General features: G+C 37.8%; 2 protein-coding genes across 4 annotated transcripts in view; one reads left to right on the top strand and one right to left on the bottom strand.

Annotated features, from left to right (window-relative positions):
- The window catches only part of LOC107747207 (protein bicaudal D homolog 2), a 26,162-nt gene extending 11,471 nt beyond the window's left edge, over positions 1–14,691 (bottom strand). For 2 of the 3 annotated variants that reach the window (XM_016561652.1, XM_016561650.1), the window contains exons 1-8: positions 14,525–14,691; positions 12,557–12,852; positions 8,871–9,083; positions 7,933–8,085; positions 5,909–6,364; positions 3,912–4,772; positions 2,094–2,273; positions 1,147–1,298 (exon numbers count right to left, since the gene is read on the bottom strand). In XM_016561652.1, the coding sequence (XP_016417138.1) occupies positions 1,147–1,298; positions 2,094–2,273; positions 3,912–4,772; positions 5,909–6,364; positions 7,933–8,085; positions 8,871–9,083; positions 12,557–12,793 (2,252 nt within the window). In that variant the 5' untranslated portion in view covers positions 12,794–12,852; positions 14,525–14,691. Of the gene's footprint in view, positions 1–1,146; positions 1,299–2,093; positions 2,274–3,911; positions 4,773–5,908; positions 6,365–7,932; positions 8,086–8,870; positions 9,084–12,556; positions 12,904–14,524 lie in introns of all 3 variants that reach the window. The other variant, XM_016561651.1, reaches the window with a different exon arrangement.
- Positions 14,692–16,429: 1,738 nt separating this feature from the next.
- Positions 16,430–20,835, top strand: part of LOC107747224 (renin-like) — a 10,119-nt gene continuing 5,713 nt past the window's right edge. The window contains exons 1-7 of the mRNA XM_016561673.1: positions 16,430–16,497; positions 17,292–17,442; positions 17,562–17,685; positions 17,807–17,925; positions 18,253–18,449; positions 18,606–18,728; positions 20,278–20,422. Coding sequence (XP_016417159.1) covers positions 16,430–16,497; positions 17,292–17,442; positions 17,562–17,685; positions 17,807–17,925; positions 18,253–18,449; positions 18,606–18,728; positions 20,278–20,422 — 927 coding nt within the window. The remainder of the gene's footprint in view (positions 16,498–17,291; positions 17,443–17,561; positions 17,686–17,806; positions 17,926–18,252; positions 18,450–18,605; positions 18,729–20,277; positions 20,423–20,835) is intronic.

Raw genomic sequence — 20,835 nt, forward strand, 5'->3', positions numbered from 1 at the left:
AATTAAAATGTATACAAAAAGTATTATAACGATTGCTTTTATATTATTAGTAATAGAAAGGCAAACATTATAATACTTTCTTGTTTGCCGTCAGCATTCAGCAAATATGCATTTATATCATTTAAACAAATCTTGGAATGTCTAATGAACATCTAATTTCAAAAACCTTGCAAACTTAGTCGTATCCAGTTGTGAGATCTTGTGAAGTGTGCATTTGTATCCTGCATGATCGCGTGTTCTCTGCGTGACGGTCGATCTGTGCGAATGTAATGCGGACAGGAGGAGAGTTCAGCTTCACTGGAGATGCGTGATCAACAAACTTTAAACTCGTGATTTTAAATTATGCTGTGCTTTATGCATTTGCCCACTGATCAGCCACCCTGCTTTCCAAGATATCGGCATCGGCTGTCAAAAAACCAATATCGGTCGACCACTAGTTGGTTGAAATCTTAAAAATCTGCATTTATCTCAGGTTTAATTATTCTAGATGAAATGTTTCATACCATATGAGTTTGTATAAATGTTCTAAGGAGGTCTAGATTTTTCCTTTTACAGAAAACTTTATCCTCACTTCCACTGCTCTCTGTTCCCTTGACACTTGATCTATGACTTGAGCTCTGAGTGAGCTGCTCTCGTCTGCACACGGGATCAGAGAGCTCGTGAGAGACCGGGCCTTGAGATTATAATCTTATTAGCTTGCTCTTAAAACAGGGTCATGACTGTCTAATCTCTATGACTCTCTATTCAAACTTTCTACAAAAGTAAACAAACAATGCCTGCATCTCTTTCACCACAGTGAGGGTTGAACTGTGAATAAAAAGTCTATAAATCTTTACATCAGGTCAGCTGATGATTTATGTATTATCAGACAGCCCAAGATGACCCGTCAGCAAAAATTATAACTAAAATTGATCGGTTGTTCCTCAATTGACAAGGGAAAGCTGGAACTGAGAGAACCAACTTCTCCCATGAACTTATTTGCACTCTGTCCATAAATCAAACCAGTTTACAAACAACTAGTTTAACCTTAAAATCCCAAACATCCCTCACTGGAAATGAGTTATGTGCTGTACGGACAATGACCTGAGAAGCTCTCATGGCCCGCGAGCACACAAAGCACTTGACGCATGTGTAATCCCATCATACCTGCTTGCGAACATGACGCGAAGGGAGGAGAAGGTGGCTGCATCCTCCTTCAGGGCCTTCAGTTCATTTCTCAGCTTCATCATAGTCTCTGTCACCATACACTTCTCAGTCTCGTACTTTGTCTTCAGGTTGGTTAAAGCCAACTCGGCTGTCTGAGGAAAAAAAAAAATAGTAAAGCAGTCATATGATCTGATTAACATTTAAGGAAACCATGTGCTCGAGTTAGGAACATTCTCCAAACAGCAGTGTAAAATATGGTACATTTCACACAACTATTCAAACAATTTTGGCCTAGACATCTTATTTTGGCCATTTAAAGAGTATCAGCAATGGTTATTAATGATTCTCACTTGATTAAACAAAAATGTTGGTCACTTTTGTATCTGCTCTGAAACCTACTGACATCCTTGTCAATGACAATGTACATTTCCTGTTAAAATATTTAAACTGGCTACTATATTGATAAGAAATAAAACTGAAAAGCAGGGCTGAAATGTAAAAATTCATTTGAATTTTACTAGACCTTTAAGTAGGCTACATTTTTATTATTTAGTATGCATTCAATGCGTTACATATTATAGGCTGTGATCTGTCCACCATTGATGACATTTATGTCTCACGTTTGCAGAGAAAAGGCTTAATTCTTAGAGATCCCACACATCCGGCCAGACATTTTTTTTATTCCTTTACCCTCAGGAAGATGACTTAGAGGAATTAAAATTAAGTCTGCATGCTTTTTGAACAGTGCCTATTGTAGGATGCTCCATGTTTTAAACTCTTCTGGCACTTATGCATCTGTATTTCATTCTTTATAATGGTTGGAATAATTTATGTATGTACGAATGTGATTGTTTTTTGTTTTTGTCTTAGTTGTGTTTGAGCTCACCAAGGAATTCCAGACAACTACATTGTTTGGCAATAAATAAATAAATATCTAACATCTGTACCTGTTTATTGGCCTTTAGGACAGTTCTGAGCGTGGCTATCTGCTCTCTCTTGGTGCTCAGGAGGGACTTCAGTTTTAGCACCTCCTCAATCAGTGCCTCTGTGTCACGGTCTGATTCAGTGCTCCCTCCTGCTGCTGGAGAGGACAACAGGTTACGCTGCCTGCACAGGTCCACCACCACCTGGAAACGTTTCAAAAAGAAGTAAAAATGTACTTATATAGCACATGGTGACTAAAGAGCTAGACAAAGTGAATTACAACACAATATAAAATGCATGACATACATATTACAATATTTATGATCATAGTATAAAAACTGAAAATTAAGTCAAAAATGCCAATAAAGAAAACAGATTTAGATACTGATATTGCCATGATTTCAACATTATTTTGTTTTCTTGAGCTGACAAAGCAAAAGTGCAGCTATAATCTGAATGTTGTTGTTAAAACAGATTCAGGCAGGCATCCTAAGGCAGCCTGGTCTAATCGGTTCATAGTTCATGCTTTACCTCTCCAAAAAAAAGCTGCCTAAAGGCTTAAATGAAATGTTCCAATGTTCCAGTCATAACTTTATTCAGCTATCCTTATTTAAAGAGCATCTTAGGATACATTACAATATAGAATTGTTGTGTGTACACTTTCTTATATTACCATATTATATTACCTTTCAATTTTAACTACAGGGCCCTATGATTTCCACATTGCAGAAAACACGGACCGAATCGTGGAATCCAGCCATAAAAATGGAATTTACTGTATCGTGTTGAATGTCAAAGAATTTGCAGAATTTTGGATGAATAAATCAAAAGTAGGTCAGTACACTTAAATCAAAATGTATATGGACTAGTGTCTGTGAATATTAAGCCGCAAAATACTACGATATTTAAATATGAATCCTGCATGTTCTGTGTGACTGAATGAATGGCACAGACGAATGGTTTCATTTACTACACATAATGAAGCGCGCATGATGCTTGCGGTGATTTCAGCCTCTGCCGAGTACATGAACATGAACATAATTTCTAAAACTGCTCTGAGAGTCACTTCGTGAGCGTTTCTTTGAGAAAATCTATCATATCATATCATATAAACAGAGAAACTTAAACAACCCATCAAAATAAAAGTTCGGTTTAACTTGAAGAAACTGTGACAAATATATTACTTAGCCTAATGTAATGATAGTACTATAATAAAATTATTATTAAAACATTATTTTAAGGAATATTTACCAGAATTTAATGACCAGAAAAATGTAAATACACAATACAGTATTTCTGGAAAAAATAAATAAAAGTTTGATGAAACCATTAAAATGGAATCCAGATAATTAATGGAAAACACAGAATTTGGTAAAATAAAACTAAATTTCAGAAAAAAATAAAACGCATTTCATAAGGCCTTAAAAATTAAATTTTTGTTAAACTTTTGCAGTTACATTGTGTAAGTTTCATGATTTCAATTAATTAGGCATGCATTTTGATAGATAAAATGTAATGTAACCATTTGGAGTCTAGAAAAAATAAAATGGAAAAAATGGAATCCATAAAAATTAAAAGTGGAGAAAAAAAACGGAATTAGGAAATAAAAAAACTGACTTTGTGAAAAAATAAAATGCATTTCATAGGGCCCTATATAACTACAATAAAGAGCTGAAACCAGGTTGGAAATTAGGCACTTGGGCAGAAATGCCATCAAGACGAACCAAAATGCCCCCTAAATTCAACATAAGGGAGCAATTAAAACAAAAGCTAAGGCTGTTGCGATTAAAGTGAAATGGGAAAACAAATGAAAAGTGAATAAGAAATTACATAAGACATACCTGCAAATGTTTAATCTGGCATCGTATGACAGCTACCAGATTGCGCACATTGGTTGGGTCCCTGAAGTCTAGTGTAGGAGACCCTGGACAACTTCCGCAGCTAGATGATGTGTCTCCGCTTCCTCCACTGCCCAGGTCCAACACTTCACCCGACCGCCTGTGCCTGCGGAGGGATCTGCGATAGTGGTGCGGCTGCGAATGGTTGTGCGTTCTCCCCGCTTGTGCTCCTTCACGATAGTAATCCAGTGTAACGCGACTGGGCGTGAGGTTGTTACAAACACACACATGATGGTAAAGGTTGGCCAGCTCCTCAGAGAAGGCCAGAAGCTCCTCCTGCGCAGCACTGAGGTGGCCTTCAGAGTCAGTGGCAACCTGTCGTGTGGCACCAATTTCCCGTTCTAACTGTCCAATTCGCTCCTGATCCTGTCGGCTAGCAGCGATACACTGTCGTATTTTATCAGCGAGTTCCTGTGCCTCACCCCTCCAGCGTTCTTTCTCCTGCTTGTAGCGCTCCTCCAGGGCTTTGGAGCGTTCGCCAGCCTCTTTCAGCTCCTCATGCAGACGCACAAGCTCCTCATTTGCCACTTGCATGCGGCACTCTAGCACCTCTGTGCTTTTGGCATCCACTTCATAGTAGCTGATGCCATTTTCGGCTTCTTGGTTCTGAAGAGGCCTGGGAGACGGGCTCATTCCATTCTCTCGTTCAGCAGGCCTTTTCGAGGCAGTACTCTGAAGGGTCTCCAAACGTTGGCTCAGCTGTTCCATCTTCACCTGTTGCTCACTGAGAGCATCTTTAGACTGGGATAACTGCTGCTGGAGGTCATGCACTGTGCTGCTCAGTGTGGCTTTCTCTCTCTCCACCTGGATATAGGTACACAAACAATATGGGCTCTCAAAAACAAGTATCATGAAGATTTATTCCGATTGACTAATTCAATCCAAGCGTTTTGGATAAACAACAACACTCAAGAGAAACTTACTAATGACACTAGAACTAAGTCTTCTAAGGAAGGACCACTTTAGAATGATTTATGCCAATTAAAGGGCTTTAAATTTCGTTTACATTTTTTTGGGGGTTTTAGTAAAAGTGTCATAAATTATGAAAATCAAAGCACTTTTAGTAACCCAGTATCTTTTCCCACTCCCATTCCCTCTCTCCTAACTTTCGAATACAACACGGGCAGAAAGTCAAAAACGTAACTTAAAAATAATCATTATAATCAATCAATATAATCATTGATTATACATTTTAATAATAAAAAAAGAAAACTGGACTATCTGGGTGGGTGAAAAACACTTGTTTCTTAGTAACTGACTTGATGGTACAGTACATCTGAGCAGGAAGTGGTATGAAACAGGAAGTAGTATTCATCTGTCAGATGATGGTTTCATGCATGAAACTGCGGAGTTAAAAATGAGAAACCCCACATGACCATTTTACAGGCATTTACATCACAGGGTTTGAATCTTTTAATCTTTGGTCTGAGATTAGATCTGAAGAGATTGACATCAGCCAATATGAACCTCACTTGCTCCCCTGATTTATAAACATTCTCAAGAATAATGAAACCAATGTCATACTGATGGATGTACATTTCTGAGAACTTGGGTTATATATTTGTCATGATTTATGGTAATTTTAGAACAGCTTTCTAAAATTACCATAAAAAAGGGGGTTTTATGGTCTCCGCCCCTAACAACATACCTTAACTTAAAAGTACTGATTCATGGTGCCTATTGCTATATTACAGGTTGGCCGAGGTGGCTGAGTGTAGAATTTGCAATGCAACATTGTGCAGATCTAGTGTCCAAATAAGAAAGACATGCATCGGATACCCAATTTGCAAAGTTAAATTTGTATGTCAGTGTATGCAAAACAAGGTCAGGAAGGAAAACACAAAAACACAAGACAAATAATTCTCAGAAAGCTTTGATATGAAAATCCTGCAACAGCTCATGAAGTGAGGAGCATGTAGAATGTGAACAGGTTTCCTCACCTGCAGCAGCTGCTGCTTGAGTTTCTGGCTGTCTGACAGGTGCAGCTCACTCAGGAGATCGGCCACCAGCCCAGGCGCCTGAGGTCTGAGGAACACGCCGCTGTTTCTGGGTGTGGAGCACCTGTTTCTCTCCATCCCTTTGGAGTTATTATACCCACTGTCCATCTCCTCCTCCTCCTCCTCCTCTCCTCCCTCCTTGTCCTTCTCTCCATTCCGGCTGTCATCCAGCTGTAGCTCTAAGTGGCCAAAAGAGTCAAAGGGGTTGAGGGTAAGGGCGGCGAGCTCTCGTCTCAGGCCGTTCTTCTGCTCCCTCTCCTCTTTCAGGGCCTCAAGTGCCTCGTCCAGCTGACGCTCTGCAATCTCCCTCAAACGCCCGGCCTCTTCTAGCTGTGCCCTCATCAGCTCTAGCTCCTCATCTTTATGGGTCAACTCCAACTTCACTGACTCAAACTCCACCTGTGGACACAAATGTAAATGTTTTATCATTGTGCCTTTATCATTTTTATTAGTTTATATATATATTCAATTTAAAGTTTTATTCAGTTTTATTTTAGTAATTTTAGCACTTTAATTTGAAAAACTGTTACCATGACAATTAACTAAATATTTTCTTTCTTTTAATATTTCTATTTAAATGTTTTTTGGGTTTTTTTCAGTTTCTGAAAACAATTTTAGCAATTTTAGTTAACAACAAAAACCCTAATGAAAAGACCAACAAACAATTTGACTAGGGTTACAAGAAGTCATACACTGAAACTTTCTACTTGTCTGCATCCCATGTAGCTCACTAGCTCCCTTCCCCCAAAACATACCAGCACAGTACTAACTTATTAGGCTGGATTAGCCTGCCTTTACTGATCTGGCATCATATAACTAATGACCACAGTAATATACAAACAATAACCATAATATTGACTGATAACTAGATCCCATTTCTATGAACACAGATGACAAATTACAGTAAACAAAGCCAGATCTGTATCCACTTCATGACAACACAGCCGTTGCTGGACTATTGCACCACTTTCTGAATTCACCCAGGAAATGACACCCACATTTATATTAATATCACAGTGTATAAACAACAGAACTGAATAACTAGTTTAATGCCATGCATTTTGGGAGCATTAATATCAAAATATCTCTAAACCAATTTTAATAGAATAATTCACACCCTCAGATCATCTAAGATGTTGGTGAGTTAGTTTCTTCTTTGGAACAAATTTGTAGATTTTTCTTCTTTTTTTGCTTTTTGGACTCTCATTCTGAAGGCACCCATTCATTGCAGAGGATCCACTGGTGAGAAAGTGAAGTAATGTTAAATTTCTTCAAATCTGTTCCAATGAAGAAACATCTACAGTACATTAAAGGGTGATTAAAATTTCAACTAATTGTCATTTTTGCCTGAACTATTCCTTTAACACCAAACAGGTTCAAGTGTTAGCATTCACACAGTGTCACACTGCAGTGTCAATTCCAAAACTTTGCATATGATCAGAATTGGTGGCAGAATTAGTGGCATCATGACATATTTTTGAGTTAATTCACTATAACTAGTCTAGTTACTGAAGTCAAGGACATCTCAGCTTAGCTTATTTGTATATTTACTGTCTGAATTCACCCTGAGCAAACCAGTTTTTAGTCCAACAGGGAAGGCGTTCCAGCCTCTGAGTGTCTGTGAATATTCATGCGGGATGTGAATAAAACCGTTCTCGTGTGCAGTCCCTCAGAAGGAAGGCTTTGTTAAAAATCAGCTGAGACTGAAGCACTACAACAGAAGTGTTTGTACTGCCGTGACAGCAGCTGCAAAAAACACATTCAAAGTCACAAGACATCTCCAGCGAAGCAATTCCACAAGCAAAGACTTAAGTCTAGCAAACACTACAAGAAAGTGATTAATGTTACATGTTGAATTGCATCAGAGGGTTACTATGAAATATTTATGGAAAAAGTTGGATATTCAATAAATACAGAAAACAACACCACAAACAATGCTTAAATATGAGATCCGCATTCTCACACACCTGGTTTTCCTTAAGCACTGAGACTTGTTTCTGCAGGGAGATGTTCTCCTCCTCCAGCTCACTGTTATCCTGAAGCTGCTGCACCTCTCGAGTCTTGTACTCCTTCATCTCCTCTCTTATTCGGTTCTTCTCCACCTCCAAGCACTCACACTCCTAGAGTCAGCAGGAGTAGTCAGACAGAGGAAGTCCATAAAATAAAAATAAACTGAAGAGAAATTAGATCTGCACAATTACAATTACATGATGGAAGCTTCATAAAATGCTGCAGCTTTAGTGTTTATGGTCTCTTTGTTCCACTTAATACAAATTCTCTAAACGGACAGTTCACACAAAATTAATTATACTGTGTCATGATTTACATTTTACATCTCATTCCAGACCTTACTTCGAAATACAAAAGGTGAAGTTTAGCAGTCCCAGGTGCATTTTCTCATACAATTAAACTGAATGAAAGCAGTCACTGACATCAATCCTGGCATGACACATGCACTATATTTTTGCAGAAACTGCAAGCCGATTTAGAATAGGAATCAACTCATCTCTCATTAGAGGGCAGAGAAGATTTTATTATTAAAGAACTTTACTTAAAAGTAGAAATTATTTGTTTTGTCCAGTACAATAGTTCAATAAGTAGTTCACAATGGCCTCTCTTCTCTTCAGGCTGACATTGAAACTCAACCCGGTTTTGTCACATGATCATGAAAACATGGAGTCTTATTTCCACTTTTACTTTGATCAGCAAGCGAGCCAGAAGAGTGCATGTTATTTCAGCTCAGAACATTTCCTTTTTCTGTTACACATAAATATTCCTTCTTTTAGAAAATGAATCTCATTGTACAGCTCACATAAGAAAGGCAGTAAGGTGATCATTGGTCTTGTGGTTAGGAATGCACATTTTATGTAAACACTAGCCTTCTGATTGATGGTGGTGTATGTACCTTCTTTAGCTGGGTGGAGAGGCCGGCCAGTCGCTCGTTTTCAGCCGAGGTGTTGGCCAGCATGACACGGGCCTGTTTAAGCTCCGCCTGCAGCTCGTCCATGCGAATCTCCATGGCTGCCTCTTTAGTGGCCGACTCCTGCAGGAGCCTCTCTTCTCGACTTTCCCCATCTGCGGCTGCACGCTTATGGCTGCTCACAGAGTCTGCCAGAGCCTGTAAACATATACACATACTGTACATCAATCAAACGCTCATCTCCATCATAGCCAAGACACTGAGTTACACTAGCAGAGGTTTGGCCAAGAAGAAACAAAACAATTTAGTTCACTGGCTAAATGAACAAGCAACGCTGACACAATTTATGGCCCCTCAGCTACTTTGTGCAAATTTCTGAAATTCTTCAAATGAGAACAGCAGAGGTGTTGAAAATTAAGTTGTCAATCTTTAATTATTTTGAGTAATTTGTTTACTCGCCTAGCCAATAAACAATGGCAACTGTATTGAGAGCTAGCGAAGCGAAACTCTATACTTTACCCATGACACTACATTACATTCCAGCTTTACTAACAACCAGAGGGTGTAATTACAATGCGTTTAGTTCATGCTAAGGCCGCTGGGTTACACTTCATTTTAAGGTGTCCTTGTTACAGTGTAATTATACATCTAAAAGTACTGAAAAATATTAATTAACTACATGTACTTACTATATGGTTAGGATTAGGTTTACTTGCATGTAATTATGCACAATTTATTGTTATTATAATAGTAACCTTAAAATAAAGTGTTATTGGCCATTTTAGCACTTGGACAAATAGTAACAAACATACGCCAGATTTGCTCACACTGAACTCAACGTTTATAAGATGAATCAACACTGGCCAGGTTGTCATTAACATAGCCACACTCTTTTCTCTGAACACTATAATTTGAGTCGTGTGAGAACATGTGGGAAAGCCATGCTTGTGCTACTCTATAATTAATGATGAAAGGCAGACTGAAGAGGGAGAATTTATACCTCAGGTGAATTTATACTTCTGTTCAGTAAATGTAAAAGAAGGACATGCTTTTTTAAAAGACTAGTTCACCCAAAAATTAAGATTTGCTTTTCCTCATGTCCCTCAAAATGACTTCCTTGCGTGAAACACAAAAGGGGATGTTAGAATATCTCAGAAGCTCTATTCCATACAACAAAAGCAGAAGGTTAAGTATAATTCCAATGTAATGCACAAAAGGATCAAAAGTGGTCTATGGTTCTGATTGAAGCCATGTGATGGCTTTGTGTGAGAAACAAGAACCAAAAAATTCACTGTAACTCACCACAAATCAGTGTCGCACTAGTATCATTAAGAGACAATATTATAGCCTTTATTCATATTTTAATTCATATTTACCATTTTCATTTTTCAGTTAAAGTTTTAGTCATTTTTATTATAGTTTCTATATATTAAACTAAATGTAAATGGGAAATGCTGCTTTGGAAGCTAGCTGAAATAAATAAGTTTCTTTTATATTTTATTTTCTATCAGTTAACATTTTTCAATAGCTTTAGGTTTAGTTACTATAACAACTCTAATCTGCTAATCACAAGAGCTCTCAAATCTAAACAACACACAAAAACCAATGGCCTTGGGCTTCATCACACTATTGTTGTAGCCACTGTATGGAACAGAGCAGCTCAGACATTCTGCCTAACACATTCTGCCTTTTATGTAGGAGGATAGTAAGGAAAATAATATTGGTTTGGAAAAATATATGGATGCAGTAAATGTTTCTTTGTGGGAGAACCATTTCAGAAAAAAGATTTATTCATTCAACAGAAATATTTATTAGTAGAATCCTGGAGGACTAAACATGAAATGACGGATGCAATCAATGTGTACAACTCTAGGATGTTACAACTGTCACACATGCTTTTTCTAGCGCACTAGACCCAAATCTGTGCACCCCAGTTATCTCACTCTACCACATTCACCTACTTTGCCAATTTCATGCTCTACTAATCAGACACACAGAGAGAGAAATACATTAGCCTAATCTTCATACCAGAGGGGTGGGTCCACAATGTGCCTCATGTGAACTTCACATAAAAAAAATGAGTGACATATTAGCTGAAGTTGGCAAACCAATAATATGTGCACATATAATGCCCTCAATGTGTTGCTAATTTTGAATTATTGCAAAAGACTTAAAGCATGGATTTTGGGGCACAGATTTATGTAATAAATCGGATAACAAAGAGAGCTAAAAAGGCCTGTGCATGCCAGGCTTACAGTCTATTTGTTTTCTACTTTGGCCATGGATGGACCACATAAACTGATCTGGCTGAACATTGAGTGCTCTATTAAAATTGTCCTAAAATGGTAATGTCCAAACAAAACAGCAATGTTTTAAAAAGACCCCCTTATTCTCAAAAAATATTTAAAATTATTTTCAAACACTAACCAATATGGCAAAAGAAAAGTTTTTTGTTTTTGTTATTTTATGGGGAAATGACAATCTGGAAAGTCTTTGCATTGCTCTCAGCTAATATTTCACAAGGACAAGGAGGTGGGACAAAGATATTAATTTATTTATTGTTTCAGCCAATAATTAAATATTCAGCCATTAAATATTATCAAAATACTTACATACAGGCCACTAGATCAAGCTTTTTGTTGGCTTAATGAATCATCAAAACTAAACCATTTTCTTTTGTTGCCATCATGTGCCTGCATCTGTCAAGCAGAGGGATATAAATATCCAACCAATTTTGGTTAGACACCTGGGTCCCAAAGAAGTGTCCATGTTATGTAATTAACATTTCATTTAAATATCAAGTTTTGATTTGTACGCTGTTACATAAGATCTGCAGGGAAACGCTCTTGCAAATTTAGCTATTAGGCAAGGCCATCATAACCAAACTGAGTGTTCAACCTAAAATGAAATTACAAATTCTACATGACACTGACAAACAGGGAAAACAGCTCACTGAGAGTAAAGCGTACTACTGTCCAGACAAAATATTTGAGTATGCAAACTATCCATCTGTAAGACTACAAGGATATGAATCACACAGGGAAGACAATGCTTCAGAAGAAGGGCGTGAAACATTTCCCCAAGCTGACTGTGTAACAGCTAAAAGACATGTCTTCTCAATGCTTGATTGTTATATGGACAAAATCTCTTTATGGAAAAAAAAGCACACAAATTTGGTTGCAAGTCTGTTCTGATAGGGTCACCATGGAAAAAGCAGAGAAACCCATACTATTATAACTTTGATGTGAAAGGTTCTGTGTCCAAAATGGGAAAACATTTATCTGTTCTCAGAAGCCAACTTGGACAGGTTGTGATATGCCCTCATTCTCAAAAATGATAAACAAAACTACTCAAGGTAATAGGAAATATGACCCAGATGACATTTGATACAGGTTCACTTGCCTTAATAATAAACAAGATTTGTGCTGACCACAAATGTTTTGTGTGCAGAATTATTGGCTGTCGTGTGCAAGAAACCAAAGAAATTCAAGAGACATTTAGACAACAAATAATCTTACTTATGCCATAACGAATCATTTAAATTACAAATTCTACAACAGTAAACCATTTTGTGAATCACTCTCTGGAAAAAAGAAGCTCCTCAAAACTTGCTTCTTTAAGCTTCTACCCCTCTTTTTCTTCTATTTATCTCTGGCTCTCTATTGACTGACCTCTCTGAGCTGTTGCACTTCCATCTTCAGGGCTTCATGTTCTTCCTCCAGCTGGCTGTGTTTGATCTTCAGCGCAGCGCTCTCCTCCAGAACGGCCAGGCCGTACCGTGCAGCCTGTAACTTCTCCTCATTGGCTTCCTGGAGTTCTGCCACCAGCCTCTCCACCTCTGCTTGAAGCCCCCCATCTCCTCCTCCTCCACCGATCCCCTCCAACTCTCCATCACCCTCCTCCAGCATCCTCTGCCCAACCTCACGCTCCAGCCAAGAACAGATACTTCACTCCTGTCTCGTCATGTCTGTGAGAAGACAGATGTCAAGGCCCGTTCACACCAAGAATGATAGAGAAACTATAAAGATGAATGAAAAGCACTTATAAACCAGCTGTTGATTTAAGATTTAAAGGATCCCTTTAACTTACCATTTAAAAAAAAAGAAAGAATGAAAAAAACATCAAGACAGCCATAAATATTAGTATCGTAATTTTTTTGTTGTAATGTAAAATGCAATTATTATTATTATTATAGAATTTCTCTAAAATACTAGATTATTTTTTTCTGTGATATTACAATAGTAATATAATAAAACATTTTAGCCAAATTGGGAAATCACTGGAAACATGATCATTTTAATAATATTTTAAGCACATATCCCCTATAAGTTTATTGTATTGGGAAAGAGCAGCTTTGACATCGTGCTAAACATCTCCTTTTCTGTGCCACAGAAGAAAAAGTAGTATGGGTTTGGAACAGCATGATGACAGGAACTATCACTTACTGTAACTATAGTTTTCACATTCATGGTTTTGAATGTGAAGTGTATAAGATTCCTATCAGTCCTAAGGTGACGAACCGATAAGCTTCTTCAAAACCTATCGCGCCGCTCAAAGACCTCAGATGTAACATTATTATGAGATTATCAGAGCTACTAATCTGGCATTCAATGAGACGGTCTCGCATCAGACCAGCAGGACACAGTCAAATGAGATTTACTCCAGCAGCTTAAAGGCAGAGTAAGTGATTTCTGGTAGCCAATGTTGATATTTGAAATCACCAAAACAAACACGCCCCTACCCCCGGCCCGAATCAGTTTTCTAAAGTGTTTTTAAAATTCACATACCCTGCCTTTAAAAGACTTCTGCACTTTCACGGTGGCAGGCAATATGTCATCTTATGACATGATGGTTTTTACATGGATTATCACCCAAAAATGAGAATATACGTCATCATTTACTCAACCTCATGCTATTCCAAAACCACATGACTTTGTTTTTACTGAACAACACACAAGGAGAATGACAGTCTGAGTCACCATTCATTAATAGTGGCGGAATTTTCATTTTTGGGTGAACGGTCCCTTTAACAGCACCCAATATGACAGCGTAAACTGAGCGTTTCAAAATAACAGACACACGGACAGTTCTTCCTTTACTTCTGTCTCACATAATCACATATTAACACAAGCAGGGCCAATTTTTGGATTTAGGTTCCGGTTTTGTCACAAAGCGTCTATATTTAGTGGTTTATTGACATTAGTGCAGGAAGTATTTGATTATACTTCATTTCAATACACCAATTGGGTTGGTCAGGCAACGAAAGCTCATTGTTATTAAAAATACATTGATGTCTAAACCTAGATGCTTTTTACAAGGAGACTTTGAAAGTGACAAAACCCTATAAGCTAACGTTAGTTTGTCAACAGTTTGCTGTAGCCACAGTGCTAACTAACATAATAAACAATACGGTTTTCTTGGTTTTAGCGACACGTTACAAGACGCACTTTCTAGTAATTGTAATAGTGGCAACTGTTGCCTACAAATGAGCAAAGGTTCATTTGCTGAAGTATCTGTATAAGCTCATAACATCCGCCTTATTTCTTCAGTTGCTACAAGGTTAGTTCGGTTTAGCTGTGGCGAAGCTGTCAGCTGGCGGTGGCCAAATATAAAAAAGGACGCTTTTAATCGTTTCTTACCTTTACATTAAGTTGACAGAATCATGAATAGACGGATGAAACATGAATTTGAGCTCGAAGGAGATCAGCCCTTTCCTTGCGCGCGCTCCTGAACTCAGCCGTTTGAATGAATGCACGAGCACAGCTCTGAAGAGCAGCTCAACAGCCAATGACGCGTGTCCACTTCCGCCAGCTCCAGCGAGTGAACATGCTACAGCGGATGTGGTTCTGTCGCTCAATAAAAAATGAAGATTAAGTTGTCGTAGAATACAAACCTGAAAGGATTCAACGAACATTTGAAGATTATGTGTTTATGTACTTTTCTTATTGGGTGTCTTAAAGAAGGAATCAACATAGTAGCAAAGAATATTGTACCTACCACGGCAAAAAGTGCCACAATATTGTTTCTGACAATCAAAATGCCATTTTACCCGACATCGATATGATTTTTCCGCACACACTGCTAAACAGATTCAGTTTTTTAATGAAAACAGTGGTGAATCACATACATGTGAATTTCCCTAATGTACAGCATGTAGTAGGCCTACTTTTCTGTCATCATTCCTCAAATAACTGACTGACCAAAGAATTGAGATGTGATTCATACATTGTCCATTCAACAGCCCATTAGCCACCGTTTGCCTTAAATTATGTGCTGTGTTGGCTGTTGGCTGAGAGAAAAAAACAATAAGAAAACACAATAATAGTTTGTTGTTTAGTACTTAAGCTTTGTCACAAAATAAGTTTTAATTAATATTATGAGATAAAGGTGTAGTAAATAAAAGATCATATCAGTTGATGCTCTGTGAGACTATTTTCCAGTACACCAATGGCACACCTAGTGGTTGAAGAAAGGGTAAGTGCAAACACTGCCTGCCCAACATGAGCAGCTGTTTAGCTGAATAGCGCCAGCAAGTGTCAAGAACCAATTGTGATGGCACCATTATATTAGCCAAGAAGTGCATAGAATGGAATCCAACAGCTGATTATAAGTTCACTTACTGTATTTTTATATAAATATAGATGTAATGTTAGTAGTGGCAATTGCTGTATGGCAGCTGCAAAACAAGTTTGAACTCTGAGGTCAAATAATGTAACCAGTGGGCATCTGCCAGGGCTATCTAATGTTACTTACTGTAAGTTTTAGCCACCGTGGGCAGGAATTATTGTGCAGGTGTAGTTGATCTTCTTCAGTGAGGAGTCTGAGGAATAAACCTGCTAGTCCTTAAAAAAGACCAACCCACTGAAACACCTTTAAAGATGAGTCCAGGGAAGACAAACAGCAAAATAGAGGAAGATGTAAAAGATGACGTCTATGTATGGAGAGTCCCATGAGGGAATTTCAGGGGAAGAGATTGACCCATTACTGTGGGAAATCTAGTTCTAGGCGAAGTTGAAAGGTCAAGAGTCATTAAGAATTGCATGCCCTTACAAACAAACCGTCAGTTCTGGAATATATATTGTAGAGCAACACACATCTGTCGTATAATATCAGATATTATATGACAGATATGTGTTGCTCTTCGATATGTTGCTATTGTAATATTTATGTGTCATATTCTTTAATGATTTACACAGTTTGTTGTCAGTTTTTTCCATACATCCGCATCCTTCAGGTCCATACAATGATGATTTTATTAAGTGAAGTGGTCTTAAATCACTGTGTGTGATGTGTGTCCCTTGGCCAGGAGGTCACTGTGTTCAGGGAGCATTTGTCAGAAGGAGGGGTGAAAGGACAGCAAAGCCAGGGGCTTGTGTCAAGGTCAGAACAGAGCGTAGGAGAAATAGTATAAAAACATGGGAAGAAGGAAAGTCTGTCAAATAAAGCACAGTAAACGAGGAGAGACGTTTGGGAAGGAGTCTGGGCACAAGACGTTTGGCACACTAGTTATCGGGTAGTTAAAGTGATTTGATCCATCTGTAAGAATGAAAGTGCACTGCTTGTCTTTTCTAGTCCTGTCACTCTCAGTGACCAGCACACAGGCCTTATGGAGGTAAGTCCACACAACAAATATTTTGCTCTGGCTTTAATACAACAACACAAAAGCCAATTATTTAATTGGAGAAATATGTTGTCTTTACAATATCATGCAATGTTTTTTTTTTTTCTAATACAGACCCATGCATCTTTGTAGATGAAAATAGATAGCTGCCTTTATATTTTAGGAAGGTCAAGTCACCTTTATTCCTATAGTGCTTTTGTACAATACAGATTGTCAAAGCAGATTTACAGACATAAATAGGAAAACAGTATAAATCAGTTATGGAAATGCAACTATGGAGACATTTCAGATTTAGCTCTAAAAGGCAATAGCACTGTTATTTAGCTCAAGACATTTCAGTGTTGGTTCAGTTCAGATAGGGTTTTAGTTTAATCGTGATCACGATTTCTGCTTCTCTTGATTTGAGCATAATAGTCTGTAATATTTGCCCATTGTTTTGTTTTTTTAATTCTTAAAAATGTTTCAAAATGGCCAAAATACGAGGAAATGTAAGTAATTAAAATATATTTATATATATAAAAATATATTTATAAAAAATATATCTATATAAAAATATATTTTAAAATCTATTTTAGTAGTTTTGAAATATATTACAAAATGTATAATATCTATTTTTGCCATGTGGGGATTGTATTTATGTCATTAACTGAAATGACGAAAAATCATGAAAAATAGTGAAAAATAATTTTAAAATCAGATAAAACGCACTACTAGCTGATGTTGCTGTTTTATCAGTTGTACAAACAAATAATAAATGTAACATGAGTCATTTCTCTCTTCACTAGAGTAAAACTGAAGAAAATGCCCTCCATACGAGAAACCTTGAAGGAAAAGGGTGTCACACCAGCTCAAGTGTTTTCTGAGATTATGCCAAAATATGACGAACCTTCACCCACAAACGGCACAGCTCCAACACCTCTGATCAACTACTTAGATGTAAATCAGTCTTAAAAATGGAAAAGAACTAAAATTATGAGCAATTTTGTATTTTTAATAATCTGTTTTATGTAGACAATTTTGTATTTTTAATTGTGTATTTCTCTGTTGATTTCCAGACTCAATACTTTGGTGAGATTAGTATTGGTTCACCAGCTCAGATGTTCAATGTTGTGTTTGACACGGGTTCTGCCAACCTCTGGGTTCCTTCACAAAGCTGTTCTCCTTTATACACAGCCTGCTGTGAGTGATTTGCTAAACGCAATCACAATTTATCTTAAGAAGTCATTGTATTACACATACCTTTTACAATTGCATATTTTCTCCTACAGCTCAGTCTGCCTTTCTCCATATGTCTCTTTAGTCACACACAACAGGTACGATGCTTCCAGATCCCTAACGCATATTTACAACGGCACAGGATTCTCCATCCAGTACGCTTCTGGAAACATCCGGGGATTTCTGAGCGAGGACGTGGTTGTAGTGAGTAACAAATAAAAGCCATTGGCTTTAGAGTGTAAAACACTGGGAATGTTAAGAAATGAGTTCAAAAGGAATATCTTCACCAACATAATGGAAATGGTATTTTAATGGCCCAGGCTAAATATTTTTAGCCATCCAGGTTACCATAAAAAGTTAAGCACAGCAAAACATAAACGGATAACCAAGTCCAGATTGTGCACAATATTTTACCCACAATAAGGCAAAATACTGATTGATTTTAAAACAAATTGACTGCAGTATGGAAGACCAGAAGTGTAATTGCACATAGTATTGAGCTGTTTGACCTTTGACCTCTAACTTCTTTAGGTGGGTGGTATCCCAGTGGTGCAGGTTTTTGCAGAGGCCACAGCTCTTCCTGCGATCCCGTTCATCTTTGCCAAGTTTGATGGAGTGTTAGGGATGGGATATCCAGATGTAGCCATTGATGGAATCACACCTGTGTTCGATCACATCATGTCTCAACATGTTCTAAAACAGAACGTCTTCTCAGTGTACTACAGCAGGTGAGTGTCAGCATTTATTGACATATGCTGTGAATTTAATATGAGCATGTTAATTTATAAACTACATTATTGTATAGTGTAATAATAAATGTATTTAAACAGTACTAGTTGATTACAAGCCATATCTTTGGATGTATATGTGTGTGTATCTAAAAGGGACCCAACACATATCCCTGGTGGAGAGTTGGTGATGGGGGGCACAGACCCAAACTACCACACTGGATCCTTCCACTATATGAACACCAAAGAGGAAGGCAAGTGGGAGGTCATCATGAAGGGGTAAGAACATTATCAGCATCAATTTTACAGAACAATTATGATTTCTTTCCATGTAGCTTTTTCTGCCATTCTACATCTGTTTTACATCACAGTTTTCACAAATACTCCTAGATATCCTATCAGTTTATACAAGATATCCGGTAGCCATCGGTTTTAATATTGAGCAGAACCTCAGATCATTTCCAGAGAGGTAATCAGTCTTTTACCTGTGTCCTTTAAAAGAATATCTGACCCCAAAAATCAATCACACTCTCAACCTCATGTCATTCCATATCTGTATGACTTTTTTTTCTCTTGCTTGGAACACAAGAGGTGAATTTTTTAAAGATGACTGTACCAGTTATATTCTTTAAAATTGTGATAATAGAGCTTTCAAGCTTATAAAAGGATGCAAAAGCATTTTAATAGTATCATACAAATATCCATATATCCACTGCTTTGTGTGTGTAAGTGTGTGTTCACTACTCACTGTTGTGTGTGCACTAACTTGGATGGGTTAAACACAGAGGACAAATGGGTTACTTGGCCTACGCGTCACCCAAATATGACTTGTGCAATATATTTCAGGCCAATAATGGCACATATTAAATAGATTTAAAGATATTGTTGGCCAAACAATTATTGGGCAAAATATTTAAAGAAATACTTCACCCCAAAATGAAAATTTGCTGAAAATTTACTCACCCTCAGGCCATCCAAGATGTAGATGACTTTGTTTCTTCATCAGAACAGATTTTGAGAAATTTTGCATTACATCACTTGCTCTGCAGTGAATGGGTGCCGTCAGAATGAGAGTCCAAACAGCTGATAAAAACATCACAATAATCCACAATTAATCCACACCACTCCAGTCCATTGATTAATGTCTTGTGAAGGGAAAAACTGTGTATTTGTTAAAAACAAATTCATCATTAAGACATTTTAACTTCAAACGGTTGCTTTTAGCTAACATATTAAATCGCTTTTTCCAGTCGTCATGCCTGAATCAGGAGGGAAATATGCACAGATCAAGCACTGTTACAACCGAAAACAGTCCCAAACAGTTCTGAACAAATATGTTGGTGGATTTTGATGTGAGAGGACAACAGGAGATTAACTTTTTTACTGGAGCAAACATAATGCATTATGGTATTTTGATCTGAAGCAATGGTTTGAAGATAAACTTCCTTAATGATGAATTTGTTTATTTACAACTAACTCACTTCACATTAACTGATGGACTGCACACATGTGAATTACTTGTGGATTATTGTGATGTTTTTATCAGCTGTTTTGACTCTCATTCTGACAGCACCCATTCACTGCAGAGGATCCATTGGTGAGCAACTGATGTAATGCTAAATTCCTCCAAAACTGTTCTGAAGAAGAAACAAGTTCATCTACATCATGGATGTCCTGAGGGTGAGTAACTTTTCAGCAAATTTTGCGTGGAATATTCCTTTAAGCCTCCCCAAATGTAGGTAAACTAGGTAAGTCTAAAGTGATTTTTGAAACAAAATCCATTGCAATGTGTTTGATTGACCTTCAATAATACTTTGTTTCTCTGCAGAGTGTCTGTGGGTGCTGATACGTTGTTTTGCATGGACGGCTGTACTGCTGTGATTGATACAGGCTCCTCCTACATCACAGGCCCCGCCTCCTCTATTTCCATTCTGATGAAAACAATTAGTGCTGTTGAACTGGCAGAGGGAGGGGTAAGTTCTGTTTAGCTAACCTTACGGACATTCTTTAAAAATCTGTCTTTATTTAAATGTCCCATATTGTCAAAACTGAAATTTCCTGGCTTTTTTCATGATAACTGAGGTCTAGGTGATATGTAACTACCATATAAGTTTCAAAACAGTCAATCCACAGTCAAATGCACACAGCCTGCATAAAGTAGCTGTGATTTGTCACTAACAGTTGTGACTTCCGTAAAAAGGTGACTTCAGAACTACTCAGTCACCGCCTTCAGTCAGCACCCCGAGCACTGCCCACAGTCCCACTCTCCTTTTGCCAAACCCCCAGACAACATCGCGTCCATGCTATTGCTGAGCAACGACAACACGTAAACATGTCGAAAAGGTTAACTTTAACCACGAAACCAGATCGGCCGACCTGTAACGTT

The sequence above is a fragment of the Sinocyclocheilus rhinocerous genome, unplaced genomic scaffold (genome assembly GCF_001515625.1).
Source record: "Sinocyclocheilus rhinocerous isolate Xijiao unplaced genomic scaffold, SAMN03320098_v1.1 scaffold559, whole genome shotgun sequence".
NCBI lineage: Eukaryota > Metazoa > Chordata > Actinopteri > Cypriniformes > Cyprinidae > Sinocyclocheilus > Sinocyclocheilus rhinocerous.